Source organism: Euleptes europaea, chromosome 16 (assembly GCF_029931775.1).
Source record: "Euleptes europaea isolate rEulEur1 chromosome 16, rEulEur1.hap1, whole genome shotgun sequence".
In the NCBI taxonomy this organism is placed as follows: Eukaryota; Metazoa; Chordata; class Lepidosauria; order Squamata; family Sphaerodactylidae; genus Euleptes; species Euleptes europaea.
The window spans coordinates 21,389,190-21,409,916 of NC_079327.1; the positions used below are offsets into that span (position 1 = coordinate 21,389,190).

A 20,727-nucleotide genomic window follows, 5' to 3' on the forward strand; every position below is an offset into this window, starting at 1 on the left:
TCAGAGATGCTCTGTATATCTTTCTTTCAGTACTTTGTAGAAAAGTCTAGATCATTTCCCCCCCACCGCCACTTTTCAGAACCTGTCCATGTGGGGAGGATAAAATTGAATCAGTCCCCCACATCTTAATCAACTGTCCTCTGTATGCTAGAGGTCGTTTTCAACTACTAGACCCAATCTTCGCAGACAGAGAATGGCTACCTGTAAGAATCAAGGCCTCCCTCCTTATGAACACACAGGATCCACTAATAATTAATGTGGTGGCAAGATTTTTATTGAGGGCAATTAAAGTACGAGAAAGCTTGTGCAACTCATGAGGCAATTTTAGGGCTGTGAAGTGAGTAACTTCAAATGCACTTAAACCTGTTTTAGCATTAATTTTATGGAGATGATCCTAAACTGTTTTTATCATGTTTATATAGATGCTAGTGTTTGTATAACTAATGCCAATAAATGCTTAGTATTCGTATTCATATTCGTTCGTTCGGAACTTTAAGAGGAAGTGGGTACCATAACAAAATGGTTTCCATGGGGGGGAATCACTGGGAGGTTCCACAAAATGTTAGGTGATTGCAATACTCATACTCCATGCAGATGCAAATGTGATGCCTCCTGGGCTCTTTTGAAGTATAGTGAAGTAGAGAATAGCCAGGACTGGCACTTTGGGTAAGAAGCAATTGACAGGAAACACACTGGTGGGCATCATGATGCCCACATAAGCAATGTTGGAGACAACTGGTCTCAACTAAGTCCAAGCCATTTATGAAAGAACAAACACTGTATGGACGATTTAAACCCCTACACCTCCCTATCTGGAGGGTAAGCTGGACATAAATGCAGCACATGCTCACGCCACTTCAATCCAAGAACTCACACAGGATATCAAGGGGGGGAAGTCCACATGGAATATCAGCACACACAACACAGCTCAAGCCAATGCTGAATTACAGAACACCACTATTAACTGGGAATGAAGCACAGGAGTACAAATTCAAATATAAAGAGCCAGCAACACCAAGGAATGCATGATGTCTAGTAAAAAAACTGTATGAATTTAGACTCATTTTGATACATGAAAGGTTCAGAATATCTAGTAGGCATGCATGATCACATGTCTTCCAGAGTGTTCTTACTTGGCAGAAGAAATATGATAATATAGAAGCCAAAGATAATTTGGCAGATCATATTGGATTGTATTAACAACTTCAACTACCAACTTCAAACATTTTGAAGCCTTCCCATATACTTTCTGCAGGAGGGGTTGCATGCTCTCCACAGCCATTTTCCTTCTACTGACAGTATATTTAATTCTGTCAATTCCTGCAGCGTAGCTTGTCAAGTTCAACTCAAGCCCTCTTCTTTTGATGTTGCATATACGTTCTTTATAATGAGTCATGAACACATGAAGCTGCCTTATACTGAATCAGATCCTTGGTCCTTCAAAGTCAGTATTGTCTACTCAGACCGGCAGCGGCTCTCCAGGGTCTCAGAGGTCTTTCACATCACCTACTTGCCTAGTCCCTTTAAATAGAGATGCCGGGAATTGAACCTGGGATCTTCTGCATGTCAAGCAGATGCTCTGCCACCGAGCCACAGACCCTCATGTTTATGTTTGATGCTACAAGCAACTCCCTTCCCATCTTCCCACCCTACATGGAACTCTCCCTGAAATCAAGCAATGTACTACTAGAAATGGTGAAAGGTAATCAGCAAGGCTAAATGGTGTCCTGAAAACATATTAAAGAGCAGACACATCAAGCAAGAAATCCACGTAATCCAAACCTGTGATTTTCAAAAAGGCTAAAGAGAAAGTTTGAAAATCTGTATATTACTGTCAATCGCGCCACACTGCAAATTAAAGCCTATCGGCATGAAGGAAGGAAGACGGTATGAGGTGTCAGTTTTGCCATTTAGCTGATGTGGCTAACATGGATGCCTGTTTTGTTACGAGTTAATTGTTGTGCCTCCATTTCAACCATAGATTTTATTTCTTTCCATGAGTATAAATAACTGCAAGGGAATGACAGAACTGACACCACACTACACTCAAAGCCTTAATTAAAACAAACCACAGAAAATACTTCTTGTAATGGAAGAGACAGAGCGGCATTAAAATTTATCTCTGGCAACGATGGAACTGTTAATAGTGAAAAATCCACAGTAACACGTTTCTTCTTTGCTGACAGGTAGTTGTGTTCTTCGTCTCCACTAGTACATAATGCGTGAGCAGAATGCCTTCTGAGGAGTTTCTCCCTCTGCCACACAAAGGCATGTTCAGGTCAAGAAGAAAAATTAAACAATGTGGTGACTAGCACAGGTACCAACCTCTTAAGAAAATATATCCTAAAAAATATGCCAAGTAGAGGCAAATCCAACCAATCACCAATTAAACAGCCCAAGGGTCTTGGAAACTCTGCCATTATGAAACAGCCATGGAGAAAATTTCTTGTTTAAAAATAATTTTCCCTGGAAGGGCATCTGTATATTCTGAATTAAAACAACAAGGCTCAGGTTTCTTCCCTCAAGCATATAGAGAAATAAAACCAGACAAGATGTGGCATATGAGTGCTAAGGAAGAATCAGTACCGGTTCCCTGAATCAGCAGATCATTACTCTGTGAAAGAAAATGCTGACTCAAGATCTGGGATCTCTCAATATCTTTTACTGCATGAAAAGGCACTGTTGCCTTTCCCAATAAAAATCTGTTTTCCCTAACGGGCTGATGCTACTCCTGGTAGGAACACACAACACACCGTTCAGTTGCACAGAAAGCAGGGGTGTTTGTTTTAAACAAAACCGAAGTGCACAGGTGAGAAGAGCTAAACCCTGTCTCTTCCCACAAGGGCAGTCTGGAGCTTAAAGCATTTTTTCTCCTGGCCACGCTTGACACCAGAAGTCATGTTAGGTGTCATATTTACCTTGGGTCTTAAATGTGAACCAAATAAATGTTGCTCTTGTCCCATTGTTGTTGTTTTTTAAAAAAATTACCACTCTGTCTTGTTTACCTCAGGCCTGGCTGGGTTTTATATCCAAACCAAAGTCTATCCAAGAACAACATTCCTACTGCAGGGGGGAATTGGGGAAGTGACAAACCTGGGGTAATATCTGGTGAGGCAAAGTTTTCAGAGTATTCTCCCCAAGGAATGTCACAAAGGGCTCAGCTCCCCTTGACGGCATGCTCTTTGTTAAAACTATACCGCTACACGTCACCTGAGGATCCTGGGGGAGAAGGACAAACTCCCTCACATAATAATATATGACTTCTTGTGTGAATTAGTATTTTAACTGTTTCTAATACACCAAGGAATTCTCCTGTCTTTATGAAGGAGTATAAATGCTGAGAATTTTATCTAAATACGCTGGCAACATGTTGGAAACATGTTCGAATTGTGTTTCCCAACAATCTGAACATGTATTGACAAGCTAAAATAAATATTAACACTTTGTAAATATTAACAAAATAGACACAATAGACAACATTTCTGCTATGTGCCTACAGTCTAGCCAACGTTTATTTGTACTGAAACTCCAGTACAGTTTTCTCTTTAGCCAAATATCCAAAACAACAGACAAGTGTTTTATTTTGTCACTTGCAATAGACGGGACAACGTAAGCGGTGGGTTGATTCACATCATAGATGAACTAGTAACAACCAGTTTTCCTGATATCAACTGGTATCATTTACAACAATAAAACTAAAATTACAGACACAAACCTACAAAAAAAATCTTACCTTATCAAGGGAATTACTCTTTTCACTGTGTCTTTCTGGAAGACTGTTTCCTGAGTCAGTACTTATAAGAGAGCCTCTTGAGTCTGCATTTCTCACACAATTTATATTTGGTGTGGAAGAGGTATATGGTGATGCTGAAAAGGAAGACAGGAGAAGAAGGATGCATTACAGTCTGTATTACAGAGACAGTTCTAAAATAACCTGTCAGGGCATTCCCACGACTAAATTTTCTCCACTGTGATGCACTATTTTGCAGACCTCCTGTAGTACGGATCAGAACCCAGTCTTATGAATGGGATTCAATTCATATTCAACAGATACGTTGTCTGGGGTGGGCAGTGAAAGGCAGATGTCAAGATGTCAAGCAGAGGTTAGATGGCCATCTGTCAGCAATGCTGATTGTCTGGCCCTAGGCAGATCATGAGAGGGAGGGCATCTTGGCCATTATCTGGGCATGGAGTAGGGATGTGTGTGTTGGGTGGAGGTAGTTGTGAATTTCCTGCATTGTGCAGGGGGTTGGACTAGATGACCCTGGTGGTCCCTTCCAACTCTATGATTCTATGAACTAGGCTTGTGGGAAAGGAGAAATCAGTTAGATGCCTGCTTAGCTTCCCCAGCAGGATAGGATGACACCTGGACCATCACAATGCACAGGGAAAAAAAACCCTAGCTTGTTTGCCACCAGTTTCTACTGCAGGAAGGAATGCATGAAGCTGCCTTATACTGAATCAGACCCTTGGTCCATCAAAGTCAGTACTGTCTACTCAGATAGGTTGCAGCTCTCCAGGGTCTCAGGCAGAGGTCCTTTCACATTACCTACTTACCTAGTCCCTTGAACTGGAGATGCCGGGGATCGAACCTGGGACCTTCTGCAGGCCAAGATGCTCTACCGTTGAGCCACAGCCTCTCCCCAACTTATAATGCGACTTATAAGTTTTAGACCAGTGGTGCCCGTAAGTGCCATAGTGCCCACTGACACCTTTCCTGGGGCCCGCCAAGTGTTCTTAGAAAGTGGGAGGGGCCAGATAGGGCTTTCGCCCACTGGGTTTCTAACTGACTACTGGAGATCTGATTAGCTGTGCAAATTCAAAAACACATTGCTTCAGCAGCAGTTGCCACAAAGATCTTCACTGCATGATTTAAGATGAGTTGAGCGTATGCGAGAAAATATTTTCAAACAGTATGTCCATTTAGGAAACATTTCTGTCTGAACTGCTGAAGAGTTACTATTAGAGCTGTGCTGTAATCTCAATCCCGGCTGTTTTGTTGTTGGCCCGCCTCCTGTTGTTGCACCCGCCAGCCAGTGTCTGAATTCCTAAGGTGCACACAGGATCAAAAAGGTTGGGTACCCCTGCTTGAGACCGTGAGTAGGCCGCCCCCAGGCAACGTCTACTTGTGAAAATAACAAACAAAACAAAGGTATGGAAGAGAGGAGGGGCTGTACTTGGCCAGACGTACCAGGAAAAAGCCATGCCCTGGACATGCTGCTATTAACCTCACAGGTTAACCCCAGTCCCTCAGGTGTACAACCAGGTATGTGAGAGGAGCAAAATCGTCTGATGTACTGCTGCTCATCACTGCATTGACTACCCACGCTCTAGACCAGTGTTTCTCAACCAGGGTTCCCCAGAACCCTACGGTTCCGCAAGAAATCACTAGGGGTTCTGCGAGAAGTAGTGACGAATAGGCTAATCAGGTATAAATCATATGTAAGGGTTCCCATGATTATTTCAAGGGTTCCGCAAGGGTAAAAAGATTGAGAAATGCTGCTCTAGACACTATTATTTTATGCCTACCATTCCCCCCAAGCAACTTAGGGCGGCCTAAAATGATCTATTCCATTTCATCCTCACAAGATATCCAAGAGGTCTTCTAGCCTGAGCGAGAATAACTGGCCTATGATCAGCCAGTTTCAGAAGCTGATCAAGAATTTGAACACATGACTTCATGGTATAAGCCTATGTACTATCCACAATACAATACTGGCATTACACCGCTAATGTCCCCCCCCCCCATTTTATGCAGCTGAATATTTAAATGCAAACTATCAGATTTTAATGTTCTTAGAAGTATGTATACTGAGGTACTCAAAAGTCACTGAAAGATTAACACAATGTACAACTGGTTTCCAAATAGTTACCAATGCCCGATATAGCACCAAATAAGTCTTTGTGCAGATTGTTATCAAGCGTGTTCAATGATTTTTGGGGAGTCACCAACGGATTTGTAGTGGGTAGGCTAACTGTTTCATCTTTTGTACTCTGTTAAGAAACAGACAACAATTATTTTATTGCATGTCCTTTTATATGCTTAAATTTCATGGCAGTGTAGTATATTTGTGTATCATTAATCACAACAAAAGCTTTTAAGGTTTCATAAAGGAAATATTTACTCACACTGCCAGCAGCATTAATGGGGAAAGGTGAAATATCCTTGACATCAATCCGATGGGCATTTTCTATCAGTAAACCAAATGTTGGTAGATATAATGTCGCTATTCTTGCTTGATGGCTCTGCAACAAAACATATTTGCTCTCATTAATGGGAGTGAAAAGAAATGCAATACTAAAGTATATTTCTTTCCTAGAAGATAAGTTCTACAGAGCTTCAGAAATTCATCAGGAAAAGAAAAGCCCTTTTCAAGCTTCACTTGCTAGACTTTTTTTTAAATGTGCCACTTATCACTTGACCTCAAAATATGTTGAGTAGTTACCATTAAAATTCTGAGTGTGACATTTTGATATACTGCCAGTGTGATGTAACGGTTAAGAGCAGTGGTTTGGAGTGGTGGACTCTGATCTGGAGAACTGGGTTTGATTCCCCGCTCCTCCACATGAGCGGCGGAGGCTAATCTGGTGAACTGGTTTCCCCACTCCTACGCATGAAGCCAGCTGGGTGACCTTGGGTTAATCACAGCTCTCTCAGCCCCACCTCCCTCACAGGGTGTCTGTTGTGGGGAGGGGAAGGGAAGGTGATTGTAAGCTGGTTTGAGTCTCCCTTAAGTGGTAGAGAAAGTCGGCATATAAAAACCAACTCTTCTTCTTCTTCATGGCCTCTCTGCCCCCTCATACCAAACACACGTGGGGGATCCATGGAAAGAAGCTTAAAAAGTGCCCAAGTGCTGCCACTTAAAGCCAAACTGGTCTGCAGAAAAAGCTGGCTATGACAGAGTCTGGATGCTTGGATAACTGAAAGTTAGTACATACAACTTAGCCTCAAGATCTGAGGGAGGGCATAACCCTTCTGCCAGTTATTGTTCTGGGATAATCTCCGGCAATACAGTGAGGGAAAAAAGTATTTGATCCCCTGCTAAATTTGCCCGTTTGCCCTCTGACGAAGAAATGACCAGTCCTTAATTTTAATGGTAGGTTTGTTGTAGCTGAGAGAGACAGAATAACAACAGGAAAACCCCCAGAAACCCAGAAGACAAAAGTCAGAGATTGATGTGCATTATAATGAGGGAAATAAGTATTTGATCCCCTATCAACCAGCCAGATCCTAACCCTAACCCTAACCCTCAACCTCCTTGTAGCTGTGAGAGACAGAATAACCCCCAGAAACCCAGAAGACAAAAGTCAGAGATTGATGTGCATGATAATTAGTGAAATTAGTATTTGATCCCCCATCAACCAGCCACATCCTAACCCTAACCCTCAAACTCCCTCGGTCTGGGGCTCCATGCAAGATCTCATCTCGTGGAGTTGCAATGATCATGAGAACGGTGATGAAGCAGCCCAGAACTACATGGGGGGAACTTGTCAATGATTTCAAGGCAGCTGGGACCATAGTCACCATGAAAACAGTTGGTAACACTACGCCGTGAAGGACTGAGATCTTGCAGAGCCTGCAAGTTCCCCTTGCTCAAGACAGCACATGTACAGGCCCGTCTGCAGTTTGCCAATGCACATCTAAATGACCCAGAGGAGAACTGGGTGATTCAGATGTGCATTGGCAAATTGCAGATGTGCATTGGCAAACTATTTCCCTCATTATAATACACATCAATCTCTGACTTTTGTCTTCTGGGTTTCTGGGGTTTTTCCTGTTGTTATTCTGTCTCTCACAGCTACAACAAACCTATCATTAAAATTAAGGACTGGTCATTTCATCAGAGGGCAAACGGGCAAATTTAGCAGGGGATCAAATACTTTTTCCCCTCACTGTATCTCTTCTGCTGGTATTAAGGGAACTGCATACAGCTGGCAGAGAAACACAGATACAAAAGGGCCCAGGAACACTTGTTTGTCAGGACCCTGTGTTGATTGTTACACTTAGTTCACATTTGTTTATCAGGACTTTGAGCTGATGGTTACACTAATATATTTGTGAAATTTGAAAAAAAAAATTCTCTTTATTGTGTTGCTTTTTTTGGCCATCTTGCTGTGATTTTTTTGGTCAATGCTGTATGCCAGGCATGCAACATCGGGAGGGGGTCGTTACACTGCGGTACCGTCACCATGAGCAGGAATCCCCTTCAGCAAGGGAGTCCTAAGACTGGTGAAACTTTGGAGAGGGGCTGTGGTTCAGCGGTACAGCACATGCTTTGCATGCAAAGAGATCCCAGGCTCGGTCTCGGGCATCCCCAGTGAAAAGGTCCCAATTCTAGGTGATGTTTGGGAAGACCTTCCTCTGCCTGGAAAGTCGTTGCCAGTCAGAATAGATAACAGCGAACTAGATGACTTTTGCGAATATCCAACACTATACCCTCTCATACAAGTCAAGTTTATTGTATAAGGCCATAGGCCATTACAATCTAAAACAGTATAGCAACAGGTTAAAATATACAAAACCAGAATCATTAAAAGAATACAAAAATTAAAATACGCCCATTCGGCTCTATCCAGCTTTACCATCTTTCATGGTTTGCTTCGCCTTGACTTTCTTGGCCACCAGGCCATACAGTGCCATTCTTTGGGAAATATACAGGTCCTTTTCTGATAGTAAATAGATTAATCTGTCAACGTTAGGTGATAATTGTGACACTTAAAGTATGTTTGCCAGAAACTTGTTCCGGGCCTCAGTGTATAAAGGACAGGCCAGGGCATAATGGGGGAGATCTTTCTCTGAACCACCACATAAACAAATGCATTGAGCCAGAGGTATTTTTAACAAATGCCTAGCAAGGAACTCCGTGGGCTCCTCTCATACACAAAATGTACATGCCTTAAGCAAGACAGCGTAAACAAAACAAAAAAGCTGAAATATATTTACCCTGGAAGCATATCTATCATCAAAAGAATGCTTGATCATCAAATTCTTCAGAACGCTGATAGCAATTTGGCGGATATCTCTGAATTCTTGCAGCGCATTTCCCACCTCTCTGAGGAGCAATCCTACTAAGAAGTGATGCTTGCAGAATTCGTCTGATAAGGAGTAATCGAGCTGAAGGTCTGGAAGCAAAAACAAAAGCAGGGAGTTGAAGAACGGTATAGTTTTAATACTTGTCATTTATTAGTCTAAGCCTCAGCACATTCTGTGTTCTCTTCATTTATGTTTGAATTAAAACATGTGTGTCTATTCACGGCTGTGATTCACAGAAAACAGCACAAATACCAAAAACAAATATGTGGGGTCAACTATAAACACAGCAATTCGGTATTTATAGTTATTCTCTGAACACATGCTGACTTTTAATGAAGATATGAGTTTTAATGAAGATCTGACTGCTGAGAGATATAAGCTTTTGAAAAGTCTTGCTGTGGCCCAAAAAAAACCCCTCCTTCCATGCAGTATATGCTAACAAGAACAGTATTTATGCAGTTTGAAGAACACTGCAAAAAGCCATACACCCACAGCAGAAAATTCTGCTCAGATCAAGCATGTAGATGACTCCCAGCAAGAAGCCAGCCACTGACAAAATGAAACATGCAATTTAGAGGAAATCAGTTGATACACTTAGGAAATACTGTGGGACTTTTAGAAAGGAAATGAGTAGCAACTTCCTTTGTTTTACTGTCAGCTCGCATCATTCAAGAGCTGGCTAGTGGACCTCTGCTCTGTGGCTGGAAAAATCAACAGCACCAGCCCACTTAGAATTTGATGCTGGCTCCCAGTTACTCAAGTATTCCCAGTAAAGCCCACCAAGGTTAAAGAAATAATGCCCCCATGGTGCTTCAAAACACTTTAGCATTGGCCATGAAAGTATACTATGTAACACATTTAGTAAGAGCCAGCATGGTATAGTGGTTAAGAGTGGTGGTTTGGAGTGGTGGATTCTAATCTGGAGAACAAGGTTTGATTCCCCACTCCTCCACATGAGTGGCAGACTCTAATCTGGTGAACTAGGTAGGTTCCCCCACTCCTCCACATGAAGCCAGCTGGGTGACCTTGGGCTAGTCACAGCTCTCTTAGAGCTCTCTCAGCCCCACCTACCTCACAGGGTGTCCGTTGTGTGGAGGGGAAGATGACTATTAGACGGTTTGATTCTTCCTTAAGTGGTAGAGAAAGTCAGCATATAAAAACCAAGTCTTCTTCTTCTTATGCTGATTTTCTCTACCTTTTAAGGAGAATCAAACTGGCTTGCAATCTCCTTCCCTTCCCCTCCCCACAACTGACACCCTGTGAGGTAGGTGAGGCTGAGAGAGCTCTAAGAGAACGGTGACTAGCCTAAGGGCACCCGGCAGGCTTCATGTGGAGGAGTGAGGAAACCAACCCGGTTCACCAGATTAGAGTCCGCCGATCATGAGGAGGAGAAAGGAATCAAACCCAGTTCTCCAGATTAAAGTCCACCACTCTTAACCACTATACCACATTCTTATCCATAAAAGAGATAATGTGCAGTTCTAACTTGATTAGCAGATGGATGGGATACAGATAGAATTAAAAGGCATGCCAGGGTTCAGAGAGGGTTTGGGTATGTCCAGGAGGAACTTGTGACTGTTCTCTTTTGATTAGCAGGCCATATGTCAAAACACTCTCAAAATACCCTACAGTTTTAAGAGGATTATGCAATAAAGCACAGAGGGCCTCTGCTCAAGGAAACCACACACAAGCACCCCGGGACACAGAATTAGTTGCGCAGTCCTTTTAATCATTACATTTTAGGGCATACACCTAAATTATCTGGCTAGCACTAGAACTATGAGAGCTGTGAAATGGTTTTCAGTTAACTTACAGTGACACATCACATGCAATTTCATTTAGTTCAATAAAGCTTAGCTCATGTCATACGTTTCTTTATAGCGTATTATGTTTCTGTACACGCCAGACAACCGTAGTCCACAAATGGAAATGCTGTACATTCATTTTTGCATAGAATATTGTTTTTTTAATGCTAGAAAAACAGTTTAGGAGCAAACAGCACACCTCACACCTACCTACAGGAGCAGTACGGGAGTCCACTGTTGGTGAAAGGAAGGAAAGCAGGACAAAACCAGTAAGTAATACATAGCTTTCTTATTGTTGGGGGGAAAATGGTTAATCCAACCTTCGTTGTATCAAAGTTTCTTTTTCTCTCCAATGACTAAATTTCCTGCCTACATCTATTCACAGTATTTCACTGTTACATGTACGAGGGAGAATTATGCAAAGGGTGGGGAGATAAGAATTTCAATTTAACTGCACTAGCATATTTTTTTTTTTAAATCAAATAAGATTTAGAAGTTTAACAATTTGAACGTTACAGCAATGTCAATTTGACATTTCATAAGAACATAAGAAAAGCCATGCTGGATCAGACCAAGGCCCATCAAGTCCAGCTGTCTGATCATACAGTGGCCAACCAGGTGCTTTCCAGGAAGCCCACAAACAAGACTGCTTATATTTCAAATACAGATTTACCTTGATATCTCTGAATTCTGCCCTTTCCAAATGGCATTGGAAGATTCAAAGGAATATAGTGCTCATGGTTACACACTACCCGGAGAAATTCAAATTTGAACTCAAAAAGGGTCTGCAAAATACATTTAACAGAGGTAAAACATTTTAATAGCTAGAAAAGAGGGTTAAAAAAGCATCACTGATTCAAGGTCCAAGAAAGGCCTCATGAGCAATGCCACAGGCAGTTCAATAGAAGCAATATTTTTATTTATGTTATTTATAGCCTACATTTCTCACTTAGAGTCAAGCAGATTACACAGTGTTAAGCCAATGGAAACAATAGGATGAGACATCTAATAAGCGATGTAATATTACAGAGGAACAAAACTAGATTTACTTTTATTTATAAAACAAACTTTTATTAATATCCCACTTTTCTCCTTAATCAGGACTCAAAGTGTCTTATCACTCAGTCTTCCCCTCCTCCACTTTACCCTCACAACAATCCTGTAACATAGGTTAGGCTGAGAAATTGAGACCGGACCATGGTCACCCAGGGAATTTACACAGCAGAAGAGGAATCTGAGCAGAAATTCCCATGTCCCAGCCTAACACTACACCATCCCAGCTCCTTAAGGGCTAACAAGCTTTTATCCCAAGCATGGGCTAGAGCTCACTCCATCAGATACACTTGAAAGACTTTTATCAAATGTGATCAAGAAAAATACCAAGACCACTCACAACCGATGTAATTGACGAAGACATAATTTTTGTAAATGAAGTAAGACCTATAATAGCTGAAGAATCCCAAATTCTTCTTGGGATGATTTCAAACTTCAGGATGAGCTCTAACTCTGCAGTGACATCCTTTTGATCAAGAAAGGTGACATTTTAGATCAGCAACAAACAGTGTGCTGTAGCAGACTGAAATGTGCTCCCAACTGCTTTCTGAATATTGCCATTTTCAGTGTCAGATATGTGTCAGAAGCAGTAACCTACAAACCTTTTCAAAAGTTGAACAGAGCTGAGATGGGATCCTAGGGTTCATTTAGTAGTTTCATCTATTGCAACAGATTTCTGCACAAGATGTTTCGATAGTACAAGGACAGGCAGCAGCCTAACAATATTTGCAGTCTTATCTGCTTTCTTTCCAAGATAAGACTAATGATTTCCTTAGAAGCAGTAGCTATTGGACATAAATGGGTAACTCATTCATTACAACCAAGAAAGTTACTCATACGATGGAGGAGGGGCTGTGCTAACCAGCAGTCTTGAAAATGAAGGCAAACAGTTATATTATATGTGCTCTCCTTTCTTACCAAGTGGTTCATTCATTATACTAACTAGTGAACCAGCATATTTTATTCAGATGTTTTCTTTAGACGACTGTAAATTGCTAACTTACCTGTTTTACTTGTGCTGGTCATTGACTGTAATAAAATTTCTATTCTATTCTAAGTTACTGTATACCCACATCAGAACGCCACCCAAACATAGCATTCCACAAGTTTAAACGATTTGTTTAATAAGATACCTTTGGATCGCCTGGTGCAAAGAAGCTAACATAGTTATTGATTTGCTTGAACACGAATCCTCTGTCCATAAAGGTGAAGCATCTCTGCAAAGGAAAAAGAATAACAATAATGTTTTAAAGGCATGGTGCCTGATAAAATATGTTTCCCATAGGTCTTTTCAGGAAATATTCTATAAAGAGTATTTATTACACTTAAACCCATCTTCTGTTGTGACACTCAAGGCAGGATACATATGGATCCACGAAGATCTCCCAACCAGGAACTGACCAGCCCCATTCCTGCTTCAAGTCAGGAAAGTTGTTGTCTCTTGAGTCTTTTAACCATCCTCTTAACACTTGGGGTCAAATCCTTAGAACTGCCCCCAATCATCATACATAAGCCAAACACTAAACATCCTAACAATACATGACACCATGTGCTCATGAATGTAAAAAAAAAAAATAATGGTTCCCCTAAACTGAGCTAAATATTGTTAAGCTACATTATAAGCACAGTTTTTAAAACTTTGTATTACCAATTAGGATGGGCTAAGGCAAAATTGAAGTATAATTTATCACAGTGCAAAACATTTTAGACAGTGAATTTTCAGTAACAGTACAGTGCCAATCAATGGGACTTCATAAAATATAATGCAAATAATACAGTTTAGCCCAACAGTGTTTCATTTTCTATCCACTCAGAATTGCCCTTTATCAAACTCAGGATCATATAAATCCATTTTCACAGTGAAGACTATGATTATTTAATGAGTAGTGAGTGATTTCTTGACTTTGTTTACATGAGTTGGAATTTATAGAACCAAAGCCTTTCCAACTCTTGTATTCTGGACTAGATACAAGATGTCACCTGCTAAAGAGAAACTTAAAAATTCAGGCATTGCTTTGTTGAATATTTGAAGGTTTATTTAGACAAGACCCATATAGAAGTGCACTCACCTTTATGAAGACAGCAAGGCTGTGGTTTGCATTTTTTGAAGCTTCTGGATTATCTTTATATTTCTGAGTAATGTGCGGCATCAGCATGTTGACAACAGTTTCTACTGCATGATGATAAGAGGCAGGAAATCTCTGGTTTCGCAGTAACTAGAAAGAATTGAGAGTTGTGGTTTTCAAGTGTGAGCACTTAATATGTAAACCAAGTTTTAAGCAATCTCCAGGGATTGTTAGAACTCTTTAATATTGGTCCATTTAGAGCACTCAGTCTTGCCTGGACAATATAGCCTGGTGAAGCCTTGCTCAGGCTTTCTCTGTATCCAGAGTAAAGAAATACAGGAAGGGATTTGTTCAACTGGCAGTCTGAATAACTACTAACAGAAGCAGTAGTCCTTACTCTTTACCCCTTTCTCTCAAAGAGAATGGAGCCAAAAAAAACCCAAACCTCTTTTGTTTTGTGTTGCATGCATATAAAGTATTGGAGGGTTTGTGGTTAAAAACTATTCAAATATTTTACTGTTACTATTATAGAAAAGCAAGCAGGTTGCTGTGTTGATTTGCTGCAGCAAATAAAATACAATAAAATAATAACACCAGTAAAAAAATCATCAAAAACAGCAGTGAAAATCTAGCCAATATAAAAAGGGTAATAATACAATAGTCCTCAGGCTAGAAGCACACAACAAAAACTGATTTTAAAAGATGAAACCTCTTAGATAAAAGCCTGGGTAAAAACAAATGTTTCTACCTGGCACCTGAAAAGACAGTTAGGTAAGCTAGTCACCAGGTGAGCCTCAAGGAAGAAGGCATTCCACAGGCAAGGTGCCACCACTGGAAAAAGTCCTCTCTGGTCACCACTTGCCTCACCTCTGCAGGTGGAGGCATAGAGAGCAAGGCTTGAGACAACGACCTTAACAGGTGGGCTGGACAGTATCAGAAAAGGTAGTCCCTCTAGAGCTATTCACAATTATGATTTCCTGTTTTTATCACCTTTTCATATTGCATCCCACATCTTCCTAATGTCTTGTAAAAGCAATGGGGCCAGTGAAACAGCCTTATTATTTATCAAACCTTTTACAATTAATTTACATACCTTTACTTTACCATTTTCTGTCAGGTGCTGTGCCATTGATTTGATCAGAATTTCAAAGAAAAACCAGGAGTACTATTAAAAACAAAAAAACAAAAGTTACTACATGATTAAATATAACTCACCTACACATCAACCTGTATTAGCCAACTATTTTTTCTTGTAACCTTCACACATTTAAATATATGTTACGATTAATAAGTTAGTTTACTAATTCAAACAAATATTCTGGTTTAAAACAACACTCTTATTTACAAAATTTATACCATGCCATTCTGCCCAACAAGGGGGCTAACAGATTAAAAATTGTAACACAAACGTATCTCAAAAACCGTTAAAACCAAACAAAAAACACATCATTAAAACAGTTAAAACCTAAGCTAAAACACACATACAAAAAACATTAAAACAACAATTAAAACATAGGGCAGGAAGAAGGAATCACTGAGGGAATACCAGATGAAACAAACAAAAAAATCTTTACCCACTGGCAGAAGATGGCAACAGAAGGAGTATATTACCTTAAGCAGCTTATTGCTTGTAAGGAAGTCAGCAGATGGTTTCAAGATTGTTGTCATGGATTTGGCAAGTTCTTCATGTACAGTCTTATATTCCGAAGCAATGTAAGGCTCTGCTTTGTAAGCATACTTCAGAAGGGAGAAACTGAGTTAGCTTTACGTAATGCAAATATGATTATTAGGTTGAATATTTAATGATGTTTTAATGATGCCACTTGTGACAGTATATTTTACCTTAACATAGGATCTCAAGTAGCTATCCAGCCCTTCTTCATGGCACTGGGCAACTACATGGGTGATGACCCTAAACGAAATGAGCATAAATCATATGATTTTGTAAGAAAGCATTCCAATTTGGCATTAAAAATGGCAATATTCAGAAGCCAGTGCTTTAGGGTTCCAGGGCATTCTGATGCTGATCTACAAATGACTGTTCTTTTACAAAAGACCTTTCAAGGTAGACTCCAATGCAAACTTGTTGAATTAGAATTCATTAACACACTTTCCCCCTTAACAAGGACCTGGAATTCCTCACTCAACACAGATGTGGCTATGTTGCATATACCACCTATTACAAATATTAATTAACTCAGCTATACTTTGCACCTACTCATTTTGCATTAGATATATAGGCAGAGTAGGAGTGGCTCCCACCCACTATGAGTGAACAAATGACTTTTTTCTTGTTTCAACCCAGCCTTTCTTTGTAACACCTCCCTACCGTTGCCCTTCTGTTATGAATATAAATTTAATGGCTTTATGGATTCACACTTCTAATTCTTTCCTTCTTTCAAGCTCCCGTGACCAAAAGGTCTTGAGCAGTAAAAGGGGAGCCTATTTCTTTAAGGAAAATATGGTGGATAGATACTTGGCTACCGCCAATGTTATTCTTGGGTCTCAATTCGTCAGCAAAAAGGGGGCTGTTTTATCTTTTGTTATGGTAGCAGGAAATTTGATTAAGATAGGGGTAATCAATTGATTGCGATAGGAATTATATTGGGGGCATTCCAACATCATATGAGATAATGAATCCACTCTCTTCAGATCACATGGACAAATCCTATCTGAATAAGGTAAATTGCCCTATCTTCCATTTAACACCGCTGAAGGGGCGGCATTCAAGCGAGCAAGCAGGAATGCTCTATGGTAATGAGGGACTATTCCCAGGATTTACACTTCATGCATCTGAAATTAGCTGACATTCAAAAATGTATGCTGGAATAAATTCTGTTAATCTTTGGAAGTACAACTGGACTTATGCTTTGCTACTACAGACTAACATGGTTACCCATCTGGGATTGCTATCAGAGTAAATGTGGAGTCAAGGATTAATACACCCTCAGCAATTTAAAAACCAAAAGTTAATATTTACTGGGACTCTTGAATCAAATTGTTTACCTTGTCACATTCACTGCAACTTCTTCCTGAGTTGCTCTCGTAAGGACTCTAAACAACTGGTTTAAGATAGTAGGCAGAAAAGCGATCATTACATGGCCCTCCATAGCATGAAGACTCTAGAGTACAAAAAAAAGAAATTAAAATTGGAATCACACTGCACATCTTAAATAAGCACTGGTCCCAAAAATTATGGTAAAAGCATCCTTATTACTTAGCAGAATAATACAGGGATCCAAGTTATCCCAGTATGAAAATCCACCACAGGATAACTTGCGTTTGTGTGTAAAGTGCCATCAAGTCACAGCAGACTTGTAGTAACCCCTGGTGGGTTTTTCATGGCAAGTGATTAAGCAGATGTGGCTTGCCATTGACTTCCTCTGCAGAGTCTTCCTTGGAGGTCTCCCTTCCAAGTACTGACCCAGCTTAGCTTCCACAATCTGATGATCAGGGGACTAGTGCAACTGCCCTATGAGGAGCGATTAAAATGCTTAGGGCTGTTTAGCTTGGAAAGAATGCTGTTAAGGGGAGACAGAGGTCTATAAAATTATGCATGGTATGGAGAAAGTGGACAGGGAGAAGTTTTCTCCCTTTCTCATAATACTAGAACGCTGGGTCATCTGCTGAAGCTGGAGGGTGAGAGATTCAAAACAGTTAAAAGGAAGTATTTCTTCACACAACGCATAGTTAAATTGTGGAACTCCCTGCCCCAGGATGTGGTGATGGCTGCCAACTTGGAAGGCTTTAAGAGGGGAGTGGACATGTTCATGGAGAATAGGGCTATCCATGGCTACTAGTCAAAAATGGATGCTAGTCATGATGTATACCTATTCTCTCCAGGATCAGAAGAGCACGCCTATTATATTAGGTGATGTGAGACACAGGCAGGATAATGCTGCTGCAGTCATTTTGTTTGTGGGCTTCCTAGAAGCACCTGGTTGGCCACTATATGAACAGACTGCTGGACTTGATGGACCTTGGTCTGATCCAGCATGGCCTTTCTTATGTTCTTAAAAAGGTAAAGGTAGTCCCCTGTGCAAGCACCGGGTCATTACTAACCCATGGGGTGATGTCACATCCTGACCTTTACTAGGCAGACTATGTTTACAGGGTGGTTTGCCATTGCCTACCCCAGTCGTCTACTCTTTACCCCCAGCAAGCTGGGTACTCATTTTACCGACCTTGGAGGGATGGAAGGCTGAGTCAACCTTGAGCCGGCTACCTGAAACCGACTTCCGTCGGGATCGAACTCAGGTTGTGAGCAGAGCTTTTGACTGCAGCTTACCACTCTGCGCCACTATAACATTCCACATCCCCAGGCTAACTTAGTCTTCTGGATATGATTTAAGTCAATCAAGTCGAGTATAAACACAGTTGACCACAAGACATTTTAATTAACAGTAGGTAGCCAAATTGCTGCTGAACTGCTCCCGCCACATTTCAACACTATTCACTGCAGTTTTGTACCTTAAGGTATTTCACAAGGTCAGTTCCTAGGGCCTGAGCTCCAGACTCCGTTTTTTGACAGTAATGGAAGAAATTGTTTAAGTGCTGGTCCTAACAAAAGAAATGGAAACACAAGTAAAGACATTTAACACATGATCTGAATTTTTTTCCCTTTTTTACTTTTACTGGTCTTATTGTGGTCCATCACTAAAACAAAAATAAAAATTAGGCACCTAGCAATGGACAATTGTTTCTGATTTTTCTTTTTGACTCTCATGTTTCCTACTCACTGAGTCCTAACAGAAGCTACTATAATGAAAATCAGGACCTGCAGAATGAACATTCCATTATTCTGTTCCTTCCCTTCCATTACCTGCTAACAGCTCCTTTTTAAGGAATGAGGTTGACATACTGGGGCAAGTATGGAGTGTTTCCAGTATTTCTAACAGACAATTTAGTAAATCCTCGACTGCCACCAGACATTGGCAAATCCTATGCAGTTTCCTGGTAGATTCTGAACATGCTACATTGCCCGCAATCCACACTTTTACCCAAAGGGGGCATATTTATACAAGTTTTTAGCAAGCACGGCAGATTTTTATTTGTAAAAGATTTTTAAACCTACAAAAAGTATACCAATCATTTTGATGCAGTTATATGATGATGCAGTTATAATGATAATGGTCCCTTCCAACTCTATGATTCTGTGATTCTATACGAATAAATATGGAAGTAATCTACCTGTGTATATATTGTAGAAACCAGATGAGTTGAAACCTTTAACAGTGGTTTGCCTCCATCCACCCATTTAATTTCAGGGCCAGAATGCTAATTAACAGGAAAAAAGAACATTAAGTTGCTATACATATTGTATGATACACTAAAGACAAAACAGAATTTCATTCCTGAGTGAAATGTCAGCATTTTGGGCTGCTTCGTAACATATTTTTTTTGCCATCAAGTCATGGCAACCCAGTAGGGTTTTCAAGACGAGAGATGTTCAGAGATGGTTTCCCATTGCCTGCCTCTGCGTCACGATCCTGGCATTCCTCGGCGGTCTCCCATCCAAATACTTGCCAGGGCCGACCCTGCTTAGCTTTTGATAACTGATGAGATCAGGCTAGCCTGAAGCTATTCCAGGTCAAGACTTCATAACATTAAGCACCACTAATTCAGACAAAGGACAAAACATTCACAGCCATTCAAAAAAGAAATGCTATTTGAAAAGTTATCAATAAAATTATAAATGATTATTTGGCTTGTAACTCAGTGGAAAACTGAGCGAGATACTAAACAGAAATTCTTGATTTTTTTCGCCAAGATTAGTGTTGTTACACAACTCTTGACAACAACCCCACAGCATGTGCCAAAATGCTTGAGTTAAACATTATGAAAATTCCAGTTTGCCATTTCATGCTAATATTAGCTATGCAAAAAAATCTAATAACTCTAATGAAATTTTTTTCAATAACGCCTTAAGAATACATAACGAAAGTATGCCTATTCCATGTTGCAAGGAGCAAAAGATCTTGCAAAATAAATTATTGTATTTTTTATTTCTGCCCAGAGAAAACATTTCACCATTAATGAAAAACAAGTCACTAAATGGCCTTTGTCAATCTGGGGGTTACACAAACTTAACAGCACAGTTTGATAACATCTCATACATTCTGTACACAAAGGGAAATAAATGCTTGTTTTTACTATCTTGAGCTTTCTTACAGTTACCTTTGCAATCCTGCCCTAGTAAATTACAAACTACATTTTAAAAAAAGCAAGTGCTTTTACTTTGCCCATGCCAGGTTCTTGATTGTTGAGATATCCAGATGAAAGATTAGCAGATACTGGAATATGTTGATCATTCGTCACTACTCTTCCATCTTTCAACAGCTGAAGCCAAGAATACCCAACTACAAAAAAGATATATGCAAATGCACACATTTCATTTTCAATGCACACATTTCAAGTCTATGTCACATCTTAACACAAGCTGACCTGATCAGCCTTAGTGGAGTTTTGATGTTAATATTTTAGAAGAAGTATTACATTTAAAAACCTATTACTCAAAAAGTACTGATGTATAATATTGGAACATATATTGGAACTGAGTATTGAAACATATCTCAACTGTATGATGTTTAACCTATTGTTGTTTATTTTAAGTTTATACAACAACAAAATAAAAATACAAGAGTTTTTTTAAAAACCTATTACTCAGCAAAACAAAGCATATAATATTAAATTCTAAAAGAGCAAGACTGTAATTTATCTTCGAAAGAGCTGAACAGGTAGCATATTTCATAGAAAGCAAATCCCACTG

General features: G+C 40.1%; 1 protein-coding gene across 3 annotated transcripts in view; it reads right to left on the bottom strand.

Annotated features, from left to right (window-relative positions):
* The window catches only part of DOCK9 (dedicator of cytokinesis 9), a 130,027-nt gene that overhangs the window by 41,498 nt on the left and 67,802 nt on the right, over window positions 1–20,727 (bottom strand). For all 3 annotated transcript variants that reach the window (XM_056862183.1, XM_056862181.1, XM_056862182.1), the window contains exons 21-34: window positions 20,196–20,317; window positions 19,149–19,235; window positions 18,429–18,518; window positions 16,965–17,080; window positions 15,801–15,870; window positions 15,570–15,695; window positions 15,052–15,123; window positions 13,962–14,108; window positions 13,026–13,109; window positions 11,513–11,624; window positions 8,945–9,123; window positions 6,130–6,246; window positions 5,874–5,994; window positions 3,734–3,867 (exon numbers count right to left, since the gene is read on the bottom strand). In XM_056862183.1, the coding sequence (XP_056718161.1) occupies window positions 3,734–3,867; window positions 5,874–5,994; window positions 6,130–6,246; window positions 8,945–9,123; window positions 11,513–11,624; window positions 13,026–13,109; window positions 13,962–14,108; window positions 15,052–15,123; window positions 15,570–15,695; window positions 15,801–15,870; window positions 16,965–17,080; window positions 18,429–18,518; window positions 19,149–19,235; window positions 20,196–20,317 (1,577 nt within the window). The remainder of the gene's footprint in view (window positions 1–3,733; window positions 3,868–5,873; window positions 5,995–6,129; window positions 6,247–8,944; window positions 9,124–11,512; window positions 11,625–13,025; window positions 13,110–13,961; window positions 14,109–15,051; window positions 15,124–15,569; window positions 15,696–15,800; window positions 15,871–16,964; window positions 17,081–18,428; window positions 18,519–19,148; window positions 19,236–20,195; window positions 20,318–20,727) is intronic.